The following is a 16,255-nucleotide window of genomic DNA, read 5'->3' on the forward strand; positions in this document are numbered from 1 at the left end:
AACCCGCAAAAAGGTATGATGTTACATTAACAAACAAACAAAACAAACAAAAAAAAAAAAAAAAAAAAAAAAGAGAGAGAGAGGACCAAGTCTTATAATTTAGCATTAGAAAATAAGTCAAATAACCGCCTCCCCCCAAAAAAACTTACCACAACTCACCTGAGATATTTTCTTATCACATGCATGTAAACTACACTGCTTTCCACATTACTTCAAGATACAGACCTTATTAATTGCCCCCCACCCTCTCTTTTTGCATTATCAGGATATTTTACCAAATCTAATATTCTAATTTACACACAAAGTACAGGTTTAAAAAGACTTAAAATACTGAATACTTGATGAGGAACCCCTCAAACTCCTATGTTCTCTTATAAACTATTTGGCTTGATTTTTCAACAATTTAAGGGTGAAGCTAAGCAGTTATCAGATGGAATAGTAAAAAAAGTTTATTAGGTTTCACAATTTTAAACATTAGTGTCCACAAACTCATTAAAAAGAATCTTATTGCAAAACTTGTCAGGTAATGTCACTAATAATTTAAATGTCAATAGAGCTTGCAGAAACAGGAGCTAGAATACTCATGAAGCAACAATGGGGAAGTGAGGAATCCTGCAATTTCCTCAAGTAAGCTCAACACATCTTAGGATTTTTGCTATTTTCAAGACTATATTACACTTGTGGCTCAATTATTCAATGGTTAACAGAACTCTTTCCTCCTCTTGTGACATCCAATTAACAAGTTCTCACTTTGGTATCAGAAGTTATCATTGTTCCCATCTTAAACGCATGAACCTTCACTGTGCATTATTACATTCTAAGTTGCTAAGTTACTTCAGTACTAGTATTATCCTACTCTTCTTTAGGACATTATCAATCATGACATCAAGCCCAGCTGAATAAGCCACATGTCTTTTTCTTTTGCTCCAACATTACTGGCAATGCCATACTTTGTGAGACAGATCCAAAGAGATCTACTTTTAAAATCCCTCCAGCTAGCTGGTTCCCTTTTCAGCACACAGCACTGTCATCTTCAAGCCACTTCACCTTCCATACTCACCCTACTATTTATGCCCCAATTATCACTCTCTCACCTTAACTAATAATTTTCACTTGGGATGATAAATATTTAAATGAAACTCACATTGATTAGATACCCTGTATTTTCTTCATCTAGATAGCAATTACAGTACTAACAGAAAAATCAATTATCAGTATCAAACAAAAATCTCCATAGAATTAGCCCTTTGTAGATTCATTCCAAAACATTCTTCCCAATTTATCAGCTTCTACACTGATTTTTCAGTCCTGCTGAAGGGAATTTAGACTTATTAAGAATAAATACAAAGTCTCATTCTATTCCAGTAAAGTGAATTGACTTCAGTAAACCTTGGTAACTGTATTACCCTGCAAATCTCAGGATGCTAAAAAAAAAAAAAAAAAAAATCCTGCCAGAACTTATGAATGCCTTTCAGCATAAAACATTTTACTTCTTACCCAAGACACGCAGTAAAAAAGTCTGACATGTTCATGCAAGATAAATGTCATAAATATGTAACACCTGCAGCAACAAAGCACCAGCAATGCATATATATACTGATCTACACGCAACATCTACCATCACAGATGTATTATTTTTCTGGCATCTGGAGAAAACAATCTCCCTGACTCCTGAGCACCACTACTGCAATGTTGGAAATACACATTAATCTTTCGCTTTGATTAACTTCCACTTGGAACCATTTCACACATACTGCAAAAGCTGTATTTTTGACATAGAAGAATTTTTTAAAAAAAAAAAAAAAAAGTATTTAAGCAATCTGGAAGTTTAAATGTGTGTTCTGTAAAAAAAAAAAAAAAAAAAGAAGAGTCAAAAGGGACCATACTATTCCACCTTGCTATCTCAGAAGACCACATGCACATGTTGTATCAGAACATATTAAAGCTGCAAACATTTACTCAAACACAAAGCCATTGTGAACTTCCTAGTACATATACCTCTAAATTCTGACATTCCTGAGCCGAGTTAGTAGGTAGACCAATCCATTTGATTTCCTTCTTCTCCTTAGAGATAATGTTCATGGCCATAAGGACATTTAAGGCATCATAGACACGTCGTCTAATATTCTTCTGGTCATAAGCCTGCTGTAGACATAGTGCATTAATCAAACACATACCTGTGACAAAAATGTTTGAAAACAAATAGATTACAGTAAATGGGTAAACTCGGGTAATGTCTGAACTGTTTGTTTAGCAGTAGGAAAAGAAATACAAAAGTCTCAAAAGAAATTTCTCTTCCCCCATTCAGTTCACATGTAATTGACCTCCCATATACTTACTGATTCATTTGGTGAAATGTGATTATCAGTGGTACTGAATTCTGCAACCAACTCGTCTGCCACCTCATTGTATGAGGTGGTTCCTTTTCTTTGTACCTTCTCACAAACCTTCATAGAGAAATGACGTAAACCCTTGCCATTCTTCTCTCCTTTTTTGTTCCGCTTCCTAAATATACGTATAATATATATTTTAAGAAGATTTGAACTTTGGAATATGTAATGTCTCTTTTTCAAATACAGGCACACTGCTGTAAAAAAACAAGCCTTCCCTTTTGTTCTGCTTCTCACCCCTTCCCAACATTTTTTCCTATAATTTTTCCTCCTACAATTTACAATAATTAACAATTCTAATATCTTGATGATGACAGACAGTACAAATCCATTCTTTTGGCAGCTCTGCTAGCTCCAGTAGCAGGTAAGTTAACAATAGGGGTATTCCTTGAAGAAGCCAATAAATCCAATCTTCAAGACAAGAAGGGATAGGGGGATAAATGTTAAAATATGAAAAGTGAATTACAGGAGATAAACTACTTTTTGTCTTTTTTTTTTTTTTTTTTAAAATTTAAATAGCCCATCTGGTTTGACCACAAAAAATTAGATTGGTTAAGCATTTTCTATGTAAGTCTGATACTGACTGAACAGACAAAGTCTGACATTGATTGAACTCACTAAACATTACACTAAAACACAGATTTGAAGTTATACAGCATATAAAGTTGTGTGAAAACTTCAAAGTTACAAGATACAAGAAGTATTACAAAGTTTTCTCCATATCTTTTAAATAAAAAGTTCCCTGTAACTTGAAGAAAAATCTAAGTATCAACAAAATTAGTATCAGCAATGGAACCTCTCAATTCTCTACATCTCATTTCACTGTGTAATTCCAAAGTAGAAATCTATTTATGTGTAACAAGACACCGATGATAAATTTAAGTCTTAAAGCAACTACGTTTAACAAGAGACCCTTAAAAACAAACTTGCATGAGAAAAGACAACAAAAGAATGCATTCATAGTATCTAATACTTTTTCACAATAAGGACTACATTCTTTTTTCAAATGATACTTTGGGATACACTTGTTCAATCTGAAATGTACTGTATTTTTTTTGGAAATACACCAGCAAAACAGAAATGCTAAATTAAAAAACGAATCAAGTCAGACATATTCCTGTGTCCTTTTAGGAGCTAAATTCTCCAAACGTAAGTGATGTGAGAATATCTGTCAGGGTTTACAGAAAATATTCTAGTTCCTTTTATGACAAATGAGGGGGTATTCATTCTTGTGTGACTATTCCCGATTTTAATACAATATACTTTAATGTTGAAGTGCTCTTGATGGAAAGGTAAACAACACTCTCTCTCACACTGCTAGCCTGAAGAGTACATACAGTATCACAGTGAACATTTAGAACAAAAGTTCCAAACAATTTACTAATCTTTTGTAACTTTTATTTTGCTCACCCAGCGGACCACGGCGAAGAATCTGCAGTCTGGTTCTGTGATACAAAATGTGTGTTAGGTGTATGTGGACTTCCTACCAGGATAGTATTTGGCGCTGAAGGTCTCTGAGGTGTACCAATAACCTACAGTAACGATAAAATAATTTGGAAAATAATCGTAAGTATTCCAAGATATTCATATGCTGCACGATTCAAATGATGCATTATCCAAACAACACTTAATACTTCTTTTCTACTTACTTCTATTAGATACATTGAATTTATACACACTAGCACAAAAAACTTCAGCCTACAGGTTATACAGTTGGAGCACTCCCTAAGTAATGAGCATTTATGTTTTATCTTTCTTAAATGAGCTTTTCATGCTTGCTGGATTTCTTAACACTGCTCAACACTAACTTAGACATGATCAAAGCACACACACCCTCTCCCCCCCCCCCCAAAAGAAAAAGGGAAAAATGGAGGGGAAAAAAACCACCTACCAGACTATATATAAAGAAGTTGCAGTAAATTACAGTTAAAATCTGAACATATGAAACAAGAAGATCTGAAAATCAGTAAAAGCAGAGAGAAAATGCAGAGCTGTTGCAAGAAAGGCCAAAATCTCTCCTGCTGTCGGTCTCTATCACTACAGAGTCAAAACCAAAATACAAGTATGTTGGAGGTGAGGAAGAGTAAAGGCCAACTTTCTTTATCACTGCAGTGAGCAACACCAATTTAGGCAAAACCATTCCATTCTGAACATGTTATGAGCATATACATACTGAGCTGATCATAGTCTTTCTGCTTACAGGTAAGTAGTCCTCAAGATGTGCTAATTTGATCATGAGTAATACATACATTCGCACACAGAGCCATGCTCTCCTTATCTGTGAAACCAGCTGAAGCAGAACTCCCACTTCTGCAGATGATGTTTTTTTAACCTTGGAAATGTTATAAATCTAACTTTCTAGAGAATACATATCTAGGAAAACAAAATTATACTATACAGATTTTATTTTGTAGAAAGATATGCCTACTTTTTGGGGGTACATTTACCTCCCAGTGGAAACAGTAGGTTGCATCCCTGATATCAGGTAAGTGAAACAAACATCAAATGAATCTAAACTCATGACCACCCACAAGCTTGCTGTATTTTCACGCGGCCACATTCTGCCTCACCAACAAAGTTTTAAGTTTCTTCTTCAGGCTAGCTTCAACAATTTAGCCTGAGCAGGAGTAAAATAGAAAAACTGAAAACCCAGAATGAAACATTTTATGCATGAAAAGTTAAAATGAACCAAAATTTGAATAACCTTTAAATGTAGAATGCAAAAGGTAGTCTAGTGACTATTAGATGTTTATGATTTCAGCTGCCTGGAAGGACAAACAGCTGCATTTTTTCCCAAATATTGTCCCTTTATATTATGCCACCTGAGTAGTTAACATACAAGTTTCTTACATCCATTTCTGACAGCTGGAAAAATCTTAGGTCCTCCTCCCCTTTCCAGTAGCTTTGCTCCATACTTAAAATGTTTCTAATTCTTATGAAAAGTCAACTAATCTCCTCTACTACTTTTTATAACCAAAATTTCTGATTGTGGGAAACAGAATGAGGGTGGGGATGGCCAAACAGGCACAGGACACATGAACCAGCTCACTTTCTCCCCATGAAAAAAAATACTACCGGTGCTGCTATTGACTGGTCTGTTTCATCGAATGTCTCAAAAGACTGCAAAAACCACCCACATGCTATTCAAGTAATGTAGACAATACAGAGAACAGAGGAGAGTTGTTAGCCAGTTTTTATTCCCTAGGATGCAGTTACAGAAGACTGGAAGAGATGATTTGACATCTTGCTCGCAGAGGCTAAAATTAGAGGGTCTCACTCTATTCCCTAGCTTCCTAGTTCCATAAGCAGCCTCACCATCACCCTGGTGCCACATCTAGAATTTGTATGACAGTGCAGTAAGATGAGAGCCAAGCCAGTACAAGGGAGGGGGTGGAATTACAGCCAGGAGAAAATGAAACCAGCAGCAAACCCTGGACATCTACTGTGCTCAGTAGCGTCTTGAAATACTCAACAATACAAAGGAATAAATGGAAACATGTACAAATTCACAGGTCATTTCTAGAGTAGAAAAGTGAAGTCTGTTTAGTACATTCAAAACCTGCTCTGCATTCCCATTCTAACTCACAAAAGTCTGCAAACTAGCCAGAATTATATACTTTAATGTATCACTATTAAGAAAGACCCTACAGTCTGGAGTTTCAGAATCTTCTAAGGAATTACTTAGTATTATTGGCTCCTTAATAGAAATGTTAATGCCCTTAACTTTTACTCACAAGTTCATAAACAACCATGACTTTGAATTAAAAGAGCATAAATGAAAAGAGTTAAGCAGTATTGAGTCACTGGGAACATCCTAAAATGAAAGCTTGTAGATAGAATTAGAGAGGATGGGTTTAGAGAAAAAGGGGCAGGGAGGAAGCAAAAGTAGAAAAAGAAGTTCCTGCTGTTTCTCTTAAGTTTCCTGATTTCAAAAGAGAACAAGATTACAGTTTAGATCCCTGATAATTAGTAAGATCAGGACAACAGGGAAAAGAGCAAGACAGCCCACACGCTCCACTTCACTGTACTCAACAGCAGAACTCATATGAGGACACTATTAAGAAAAAGAAACCAGACTACCTGAACAAAGAACACAAGCTCAGAAAATTGAGTACTGAAGTATTAAAAACTTGTTTTTACCACTCAAAGGTTAGAAAGTTGAGCAGGGTGATATGCCAACTCCTCAAATCTCTTCCCAAAAACATTTTGCACATTAAGAGGAGATAAATTTTCTCAGGGTTCTATAGGTAACTTTGCTTATAGTTCTTGCTATCGCCTTCAGAACTGTAAAGTCAACAGAAACTTACACAAAATTTCTCTCCACGTATATACACAAAACCTCCATCTCTTCTTTAACAACATACAACTAAGCATCTAATTTTGTACGGGTAACAGCCAATACAAATATGCTGATGTGGGCCCCCTTCTCTTACAAAAAAATTAATGCTAATAAGTTCAGAGTAAGACTTGAAGTGCTGAAAAAATTATGATTGCAAATGTAAACTTCCCATAGTAATCATACTAACAAAAACACCATTAAGAGTAGTTACTCTTTTGGAATCATATTTTCTTTGATAACATTAACATGTAAAATTAATCGTAGGCAATACAGATGAGGATTTGTCAATTTAAACTTGTGAAGGAAGACACAAGAGTTTATTTTATATGTATGTAAACATTGTTCTAAACATTAATACACTCGTTCAAAATTTTAAAAAGTGTCAGATTATTTGTAATTTCATTATTATCCCCTGGTTTTGGTACTTTAAGAAAATATTTTGTAAGTTACCTGAAAGAACATTTCATTTTCAACATCAAACTCAAGGTGGTACAGCATCTCACAAGAACACTGAGAAGGGACCCCCTCTGTGCCATTATGGCCTATGATCCACAGTTAAAACAGTCTCCTCCTACTGCTGGTTACTGATTTTAAAGTAAAAGAATACCTAACTACTCTGAGTTTCCTTGTTTGGAAATTTATTGATAAAACGTCTCCTACTGAAGGAGCAATTTCATTCAGTTAAACTCATTTTGCTACACTCCTAACTTACAAGTGGCTGCTGGAAGTAGTTATTCACCACCACTGCAGGAAATACAGAGCAGCAAATGATCTGCCCTACATCTGTACAGCTGAAGTGGTACAGTTTACAGATTCAGGCAGCCTCAATTATAAAACACTCCTTAGAGCTTAGAGCTGGGAAAGGCTTAGAGATGGGACACTGCTTTACTATCAAGAGGAAACCCAAAGATAAAGACATTCCATTTCAGATGTTTACACACTACAGTTGCTTTCCGCAAGATTGAGACCAACTCTTTTCAGATCACCAAATTTTAATCACTATAAAAGTGACTTCTCATAACCTACATATTATCTATTGCATTATGAGATTCTTTGAAACCTCTAACTTCATGTACACCTCACACAAAGCTCACGATAAGTGTTTAAGCAAAAGGATATCTAAAATGAGCACTAAGAAATGTAGCTCTGTTTTCAATTTTGTTCCACCTAACTGCAATCTCAGTAAAAATTTGTCAGTGGACTTCATTTCTATTTCCCTAGGCCAGATTTCAAAGCAGAATCTGAAAGAGCCACTAATTTTAAGTGATTTTAAGATAAAGCCACCTGAATATTCAGGTACCTGCATGTTGATTTGAGTCATCTTTGCATTTCTTTATGCGAATGAACATTTGTTTTAACATAAGTCTATTAAAATTAGAAACAAGCTTAGACTATCTGCCCATGACAAGTGATACTATCAAGCTACAAGTCAGACTTATTGTATGTGTAAGCAATAGTACAAGCAATAAAGAAAAAAAAAAAATGCAAAGTCTCCTTACCACTTGTTGTGCAATGTTGACATTAGACTGTCCGAATGTTTTTGGCAGGAGCTGTTTTCCAAGCGTATTTACTGTAGAAGGATGAACAGCCAATAGAGAAACAACCCCTAAAACAAATACAAGTAGATAGCTTCAGGTCAGCCACATTGTATTATTTTAGCAATTCCAGTTTCATCTTCACTACCAATGTGTATTAATAGAAACTAGCTCTGAACTGCACAAAAGAGTCAATATAAATGTAGCATTTACACATTTGAAGCAAAAAAAGAAATTAAGATTCACTATATGTTCTCTCAAACTTTCTCCTATGTAACCTTACAGGTCAGTGATCTAATCTGAGCATGTTTTAATTTCTTGTATTCCAATTTTTCTTTTAAAGCAGAGTAACAGAGGTAACGGGTATCTGACAGAAAGCATAATCCCCTCCTCTTCTATCCCTATCCTTTGTGGCTACTGAAATCTTTTCCTGTACCACCTGAAAAACATGCCCAATGCCCCAGCATATGACACACTCCGCTGAGGCGTGTTGGTCTACAGGAGATAAAATTTGGTTAGCACAGACCTTTCCAAGAGAATAGTCCCAACTTTCTGGTAAGTGCCCCCTCCCAGCTGAAGCCAGGGAATTAAAGAACAGAATCTTCAAGAATCCAGTATTTGAGCAAAATACACACAACACAGTAGACCAAACCTGCGGGGAAAGCTGCTCTCTTCCTGTTCGTAAGGCATCCACAATCACCACTGTAGGTAAACAAGTCTTAAAAGCCATGTAAACCAAAAATTCAACTACAAAAATACCAAGTCAGGTATCCTCTAGCAATTTGATGCTTCATGCCATAGTTTAAAAAACAAAACAAAACAAAGCAAACAAAAAAGCAGCAACAAAGACTGACTACAGAAAATTAATAACGGGACAAACAAGTCTTAAAATACTGCAGACATTTATTTTGCTGAAACATCTGTCATTTGGTTGTCAGGTGAGAGGTTTAGCAGTTCTTTCCCTCAGATCACTTTTAAAGGGGCCAATGGGGCCAGAAGGACTTGGCACAATTCCCATTCCTCTTCCTTTCTTTTTTCCCATTATCCAATACAGAAGCAGTAAGCAAGCATTTTTACAATGGTTGTATCAGGAAGGGCCCTAATGAGTCCTTGATGCCTACCATCCCTCTTACACAGTCAGGTAGTCTACAAAAAGTTGGGGACAATTCAAATCTTTTTAAGCCCTTGCTTTCCAAAAGGTTTGTATTTCCTAGCTGCTACTACTACATCATGTCAAACTGATAGCTTCACACAAGAACCTATTCTCAGCCTCCCAGATTTGAAGAGGATGCAGTTGCCTGTCATTCCTCCATTACTAACCAACCTTCCAGTGCTCTTTCAGAAAGTCAGCAGCTATCTAGTTTGTAATGCAAGTCTGCTATGCCTTCCTGTTCCTTCAAGCACACCCATCACTACCATGGCCTGTTTTGTGTGTGTTCTTCCTCTCTGCAGAATGCAGTAAAGTGATATAAACTACCCTGGCTATTAGTGCTTGTGTATCTTCTTCTCAGCTTCCTGGAGGTCAGTGTGTCTTTTTTTAACCTCCTACTCATTGCTTTAAAAACAACAAAGCAATCGGAAGATTATATTTCCAGTATAAAATAAGAGTTGTAACTGCTTTCCATAGTTAAGACACCTCATCTATTTGATCACCTTTCCTTACCTTTGACGGCTCTTGTTGCCCTTACACTTCCTAGTTCTCCTACCCTTTGAAATTTATTTTTGCAGGGGACAGGCATGGACACATTATTCATGACAAAGGAATGCTGTATGTTATTGTATAACTCCATAGCACGTTTCCTATTTTATTCCCTGTTCCTTTCCAAATAATTCTCAAAATTCAATTTGCTTGTTCCCCACCAAACACCAATACCACATTTTCATAATATAACCTAGAATGACTTCAAGATCTTTCTTGAGTGCTAATAGCTCACTTGCAGTTCTCACTGTACTTAGTTTGGTTTTCACCAATTATTAATCCATGTGAGTACTGCCCCATTCTGTGACACCTTGGTTTCTTTAACAGGCTGATTAAGGACCTTGATAATCAAGGGTTTTTTGTTGTTGTTATTTTTAAGAAATCCAAGGACATCACACTGATTAGATAACCCTTATCCACATGGTTGCTGACTCCTTCAAAGCATGACTTTGAAAAGACGTAACTTCGTAACTTCCCTTTTCCCCTCCCTCTAGAAAAGCCCTGTTAACTCCTGCCTATTACCACATTTATCCATACGTCTACTTCTTTGTTAGGCGCTCAACTGATTTGCCTAACAGAAGTCTGACTTACTCATCTGCAGTTATCTGAACCCTTCAAAAACTGGTGCAGGATATGCCACTTTCTATCCTTCTATATGAACATATGTGTTAGCAGGACAGAAGTACCATTGCTAGGTCCTTTGAAGAATTCACAGGTAGATATTCTCTTATCAATTTTTTCCTAAGACAACAACTTCTGGCAATATTTCAGTAGGACAACTTTGTAAAGAACAGTATTGCCATGAGACTCTCCCTAATAATCTTGATCATCTATCAACTCTTCAGATGCATTCAAGAGACTTCGTTCTTCTGGTTTGTTTAAAAATAAAGTAATTCTTTATGCTATCGTGTTGTTCTCAGAAGCTTTTATGCAGTCCACAAAGACAAATGCAAAAATCTTGCACTTGTGACAGTACAACAGCAGAGGTTGGGGTCGAGTGGTTAGGACGCAAATCTGCAGAAAAGGACCTGGGGGTCTGGGTGGACAAGAAGCTGAATGTGACCCAGAAGTACACCCCTACAGTAATGAAGACTTAACTGCATCCTGGGCTACAATTGGAAGAGCACAGAAATAAGTATAAAAGAAGTGATTATTCCCTTTTACTCCAGCACTCTTTAAGCTGTACCTGCATTACTCTTCCAGGTTTGGGGCCCACAGTGTAAGAGGCATTAACAAACAGGAGAGAGTCCAGCAGAAAGGCACTAATCTGGCTAGTGTACTGGAGCGTATGATGTACAAGCTGAAGCTGAGGGAGCTTGGTGCGTTCAGCCTGTGGAAGAGAAGATTGAGGCGGGACGAGGGGTGTATTTGTGGGAATCTAATCACTGCCTTTGGTTATCCAATGGAGAATTACAGACATGACAGAGGACACAACAAAAGGAAAAGAGGCAACAGTGACAAGTTGCTGCACAGCAAATTCGAACCAGACATGAGGAAAAAAATTCACAATGAGAAAGGTAAAGCACAGCAACAGGTTGCCTAGGAGGTTCCCTGGAGATATACAGAAAAATTCAACTGCTGAAGGCTTTGTGCTTTGAAGCTGGCCCTGGTTTGATTGTAAGGTTAGATGAGATGGCCTCCAGCATCCTTATATTATTCATTTAATTCTATGAATACAAATAGCTATCTTGCAACTAAAACATCTGCATGAAGGGAAGAGTATGCACTATGCTTTTTAAAATTTTTAATTACATTAACATTTCCTGTGTTGCTGTGCCAGAGTTAATTCATACAACTGAACCACCCCAGCTCTATACAGAAACTGCAAGGTACATCTGTCTATATGGCACAAACTGACTGACAAAGAAATGCAAATGTAACTGGAAGAACAGTAACACACACTTCAGTTTGAAGCAAAGTCAAAGCCAACCTATAAAAGATACCATACTAAATAGGAAAGAGCATAAATGTTCAACAGGGGGGGAAAAAAAAAAAGACAAAACAGAAGAGGAGGTTTTTTTTTTTCCAAGGGTATTTTCAATTTGTCTCTGCCCAAGTGCATCCTATTTTCTCATTTACTCGATGTGCAAACATTTTTCTCATATTCACCTGTATTTTCATCAAAGGCTCATAATGCGCTGGTTTCACAGTGGTTTTGTGTGTGTGGTTTGTTTGTTTTTTAAGCATACAAGCAGAAATAACTTTATTAACTTAGCTTTGTAAGTGAATGACAGCTCAGTTTCTCAAAGGAATTTTACTAATGATTTCTTAATTACTGTTACTCTTACAGCAATCACTGCAATCCAAATAATCCTGTACTTTGTGGCCAACATACGGTGTGCATAACAGCATGTAAAAATTAAACCGCAAGTTTGCTAACAGCTTCCCTGGCACCAACTCCTCTTCCTTTTCAAAACAAACGTATTAATACCAGAAGTTCCTGACACTTCTTTTTTTTTTTCTTCTTTCTTTTTTTCTCCTTCTAAAGACTTCAAAAAACATGGGAAAGGCCAGGTAAAGCACACACAAAAAAATTATACTGAAGGACATAACTACTACTTAAATTCTCTGTCTCCCAAACATCACCAGTTTGGAAGACTACTCTTAGTAACTTACAAGTAATCATTAAACCTAAATGAAAGTAGAACTTCATCGATACGAAGTTCCAGAATGCCTTCAAACAGCAGATAATGATACTGATGGGATCAAGGAGTAATGCCATATAAAACTTGCACAGATAAAGCAGCAGCACACTTTAACAAACTATTAATCTGCCTACAAACTATTCCAAGCAAGTGCTCCCTTCATACAGAGTATGCAGTAAATACCCTTCTTTGGTTATTGACTGCATTTATGGGAGAACTCTTGCACCAGACCTTTGCTTGCATATGAAAACCCAAGAATTCTACCAAAAGAAAGATCCCTTGCAGAATTTTAGCTGTGAAACAGACTGGTGATACAGGCAATTATGAACATTTTAAGTAACTTGACATGCCACAGAGAAAGACACAGTACATCTGAAATTAGAGAAAGGAGTGCCCTCTGCAGACAAAGCAGTAGATCTGTCTTAACAAATGACTGCTCCAGTTCATGTAACAGTAGTGCCTTTGAATTTGGTGTTTCAGATCAAAGGTTGGGCTGAGGCACTCCTCGCCTCAGGAGCAGAAATCCCATTCATTCTAGGTGCTGTATCATTTTCTGATGTAATCTGTCTTTATGTTTTCTTTACTTGTGAAAGAGAGAGCAACAGGAGTGATGCAACAACAGAAGGCAACAGAAAAACAAGTCAGTTTCCTGATAACACGGTGTCTAACAAGCTAAGTTTTGTCAGTCTGTCTTCTAGCATAGAAGCAATATTGTGTATGGTGGAACCGGATTTGGTAAGAAGGTAATTTTGCAAGCACTTTCAGAATTATTACATCCCAGAAAAAGAATGTGCAGAATGAGAAGAGAGTGGTTTGTCAGAATGCAAAATAATTCCTACCATCTCCTGCAAGTCTCAACCAAAGCCTGTCCAGCAGACCACTTTGTAAGTGAATACTCTACATGATTGAAGGTTAGAGTTATTTTCAGAAGTCTAAAGAAAATTAACCCTGCCAATTACATTTTGCAGTATAACCACTCTTATGAACTCTACAAACTTTTGTCTTAATTACATAAGCTTTGAAATCAATGTTTTTAACAGAGCAGCTGGAACCTAGCTTAACAGCTACACAACTCAAGAACAACAATATTATTAAGCCAGTCTCAAGACAAGTCAAATATGACTTACACTCTCAGAAAGATGTTATTACTATCAATTACCTGATCAAAGTCATATCTAAGAGAGTGTTAGTTGAAGACCCGAATGGGTCTCTTTTGGGAGACCAAAAAAAGACCAGTGAGACTTTTCACAAACAAGAAGATTTCAGGAAGTGACACGGACACTAGATTCCATTGCAAATGTCACTTCTGAGAAGACCAAGTGCTATCCAGAACATTACATTCCTTATTTCAGGAATTTAAGAAAAAGTTAATAGGAATAGAATTTCTATAAAGCCAGAATACCTGTACTGCTTAAGATGCAAGTGATTGATACAAGATTACATGAAAACTATGAGAATTATCTGGAAAATGTTGTAGATTCAGTTTTTGGCAGTCTTCTGTATGTGGATTTTTTCTTTTTGGTAATAAAAGATAGAAGGAGAGGGAATTGGACATCAACATCACTAATGAAATTCCAAACCTTAACCATTTTGTAAGGCAAATACAAACAAAGCTAATTCCAGCTCCAGACCTGTCCATCAAACCAACTGCTTAGAATAAACAAAACCCTAAATAACAAAAAGCAAACTAGTCTTAAGTGCACAATCTGCCCCTCTCTTTCCAGTCTGTCAACCCCCAACCCCAAGTTGGTCTCTGTAGAAAACTGTCTGAAAAATTATCAAGTTCAGAATCAAAAAGTGAACAGGGTTTCTTACAGGAATGTAAAGTAGCTTCAGTCCATCTAATTTTTTGCAAAGGTTCTTTTTTTCAACTGAAAAAGCTCTGGGTTATCAGATTACAGATGTCTCTCAGGGTCTCTGCAAGTCATGTGCCTTATTACAGACACTGATATATTTGTTCTAGAAGACCTTACATTAGACTCACTGATCTTTAGTCATGGCTTCTACTTGTCTTCATACCATCTTCATCTATTTCTTATTTGCCTCTATCCTACTCAAAAAAGTTGCATTTGGCTAGTTCAGCCATGTAGTTGACAGCTCAGTATACTTTCAGTAGCACCCTCCTCCCTAGTACAGTAAGAGCAAAGCATCTGCATCTCCTGCAAACAGAACAGAAAACCACAGTTCGAAATCATTCAGAACTGCAGATTTACAGAAGCTTTCTAACTCTTTCTTTGGATTCTGTTCAAGGCAATGCATTTATTTCCAATATGGGGAAAACAAAAAAAGTAAGATGCAAGAATTACAAAAAGATGAGCTACTTCTAAACCAGCTTTCATTAATCATAAGTACCGTTCTATCCAGTTGTTTGGGCTACTGTCAATAAAACTGAGAGCAATATGCCTTAGAGTAATTCAGCCCATGCACTTGAAAGTGTCAGTTGCCCACTTTTATTTGGCTTCTCTGCTACCACAGAAACTTCTACAGCTAACTCAAACTCCAGGGCTTCAACAAAAATTGCCCAGTGACCAGGCTACAGGTTTTCTTCCTCAAGGCATTACCAAGCAATAGAAATCTAACAAAAAAACAAGTTGTGTTTTTTTTTTTTTTTAAAGGTATGGACCTTCCAAGACCTCAGAAGCTCATCATGGAGACTGAAAGATAAGGAAGGCAGATCTTAGGAAAAACTTAAGTTCATTACTCAACATGACAGTCTAGCACACAGAAATAATAGTAAAGATGTGCCTTTGAAGACTCCAAATAATGAAATCCAAAAAGCTCACTAGAGTGGAACAATCTCTAGAAGGCTCCATATCTTCATGCAGTTCAAACACAGGTACGCAATCTCTGACGATAAGACAAAAGATGAGAATGAATCCTGTTCTGAACAGCAGTGAAGCAGAGCTCAGAATGTCATCTATAGTCAAGATGGAAAATAATGCACAGAAGGTGAGAATTTCGGAGCTACAGAAAGCTGGTAAGGCAGTCAGGACACAAACAAGTAAGTTGAGGGAAGCCCTCAACTTATGTACGCAACTATCACTGAAGAGGTAACAAAAGAAATGTCTAAAAAGAAACATCCTGGAACAACAAGGTATCATATCAACATCATAACAAGAAAAGTGTTTTGTGTGAATTAATGGAGCAGGCTTCCACCTCTTTCTCTACCTCAAAGCACCATAACAGCAGGAAACAGTGTACTAAAGTCTCAAACCCATTAACCCATCTCAGTACAGTGACCAACGCATTGCTTGACAACAGTCTCATTCAACTCCAACACTAGATACAGGTGAAATGGGAATCACTAGATACAGGTGAAATGCCAAGCAGTTCCCTCAAGGACTGTTTACAGTATTTTGTATGCATTTTGCTTTACAAAATCTACCCTAAATCACTGAGCCTGAACTGTTGCTTTCTTCCAAGCACATAAGGAGTCTAGAAGACACAGCTAAGATATAAACATTAGTTTAAAGGTGCCATTTAAAGTGCCTTTTATCCAGTCCACATCACCTTCAAAGAAAAATCATTCCTTACCACAAAAGCATCAACTTAACAAGTTTTTGGATTATTAGACTACATAAACATACAGAATAGGTATAAAAGGTGTAGTAAAAAGATCTGGGAAAGAAGACAGAGGTGAAAATTAT

At 36.8% G+C, this 16,255-nt stretch overlaps 1 protein-coding gene across 6 annotated transcripts in view; it reads right to left on the reverse strand.

Moving 5' to 3' along the window:
- The window catches only part of TFDP1 (transcription factor Dp-1), a 53,189-nt gene that overhangs the window by 11,873 nt on the left and 25,061 nt on the right, over positions 1-16,255 (reverse strand). For 5 of the 6 annotated variants that reach the window (XM_075710433.1, XM_075710442.1, XM_075710426.1 and 2 more), the window contains 4 exons: positions 8,229-8,335; positions 3,801-3,922; positions 2,340-2,505; positions 1,999-2,145 (listed from right to left, as the gene is read on the reverse strand). In XM_075710433.1, the coding sequence (XP_075566548.1) occupies positions 1,999-2,145; positions 2,340-2,505; positions 3,801-3,922; positions 8,229-8,335 (542 nt within the window). The remainder of the gene's footprint in view (positions 1-1,998; positions 2,146-2,339; positions 2,506-3,800; positions 3,923-8,228; positions 8,336-16,255) is intronic. The other variant, XM_075710448.1, reaches the window with a different exon arrangement.

This window comes from Pelecanus crispus, chromosome 1 (assembly GCF_030463565.1).
Source record: "Pelecanus crispus isolate bPelCri1 chromosome 1, bPelCri1.pri, whole genome shotgun sequence".
NCBI classification, from domain to species: Eukaryota; Metazoa; Chordata; class Aves; order Pelecaniformes; family Pelecanidae; genus Pelecanus; species Pelecanus crispus.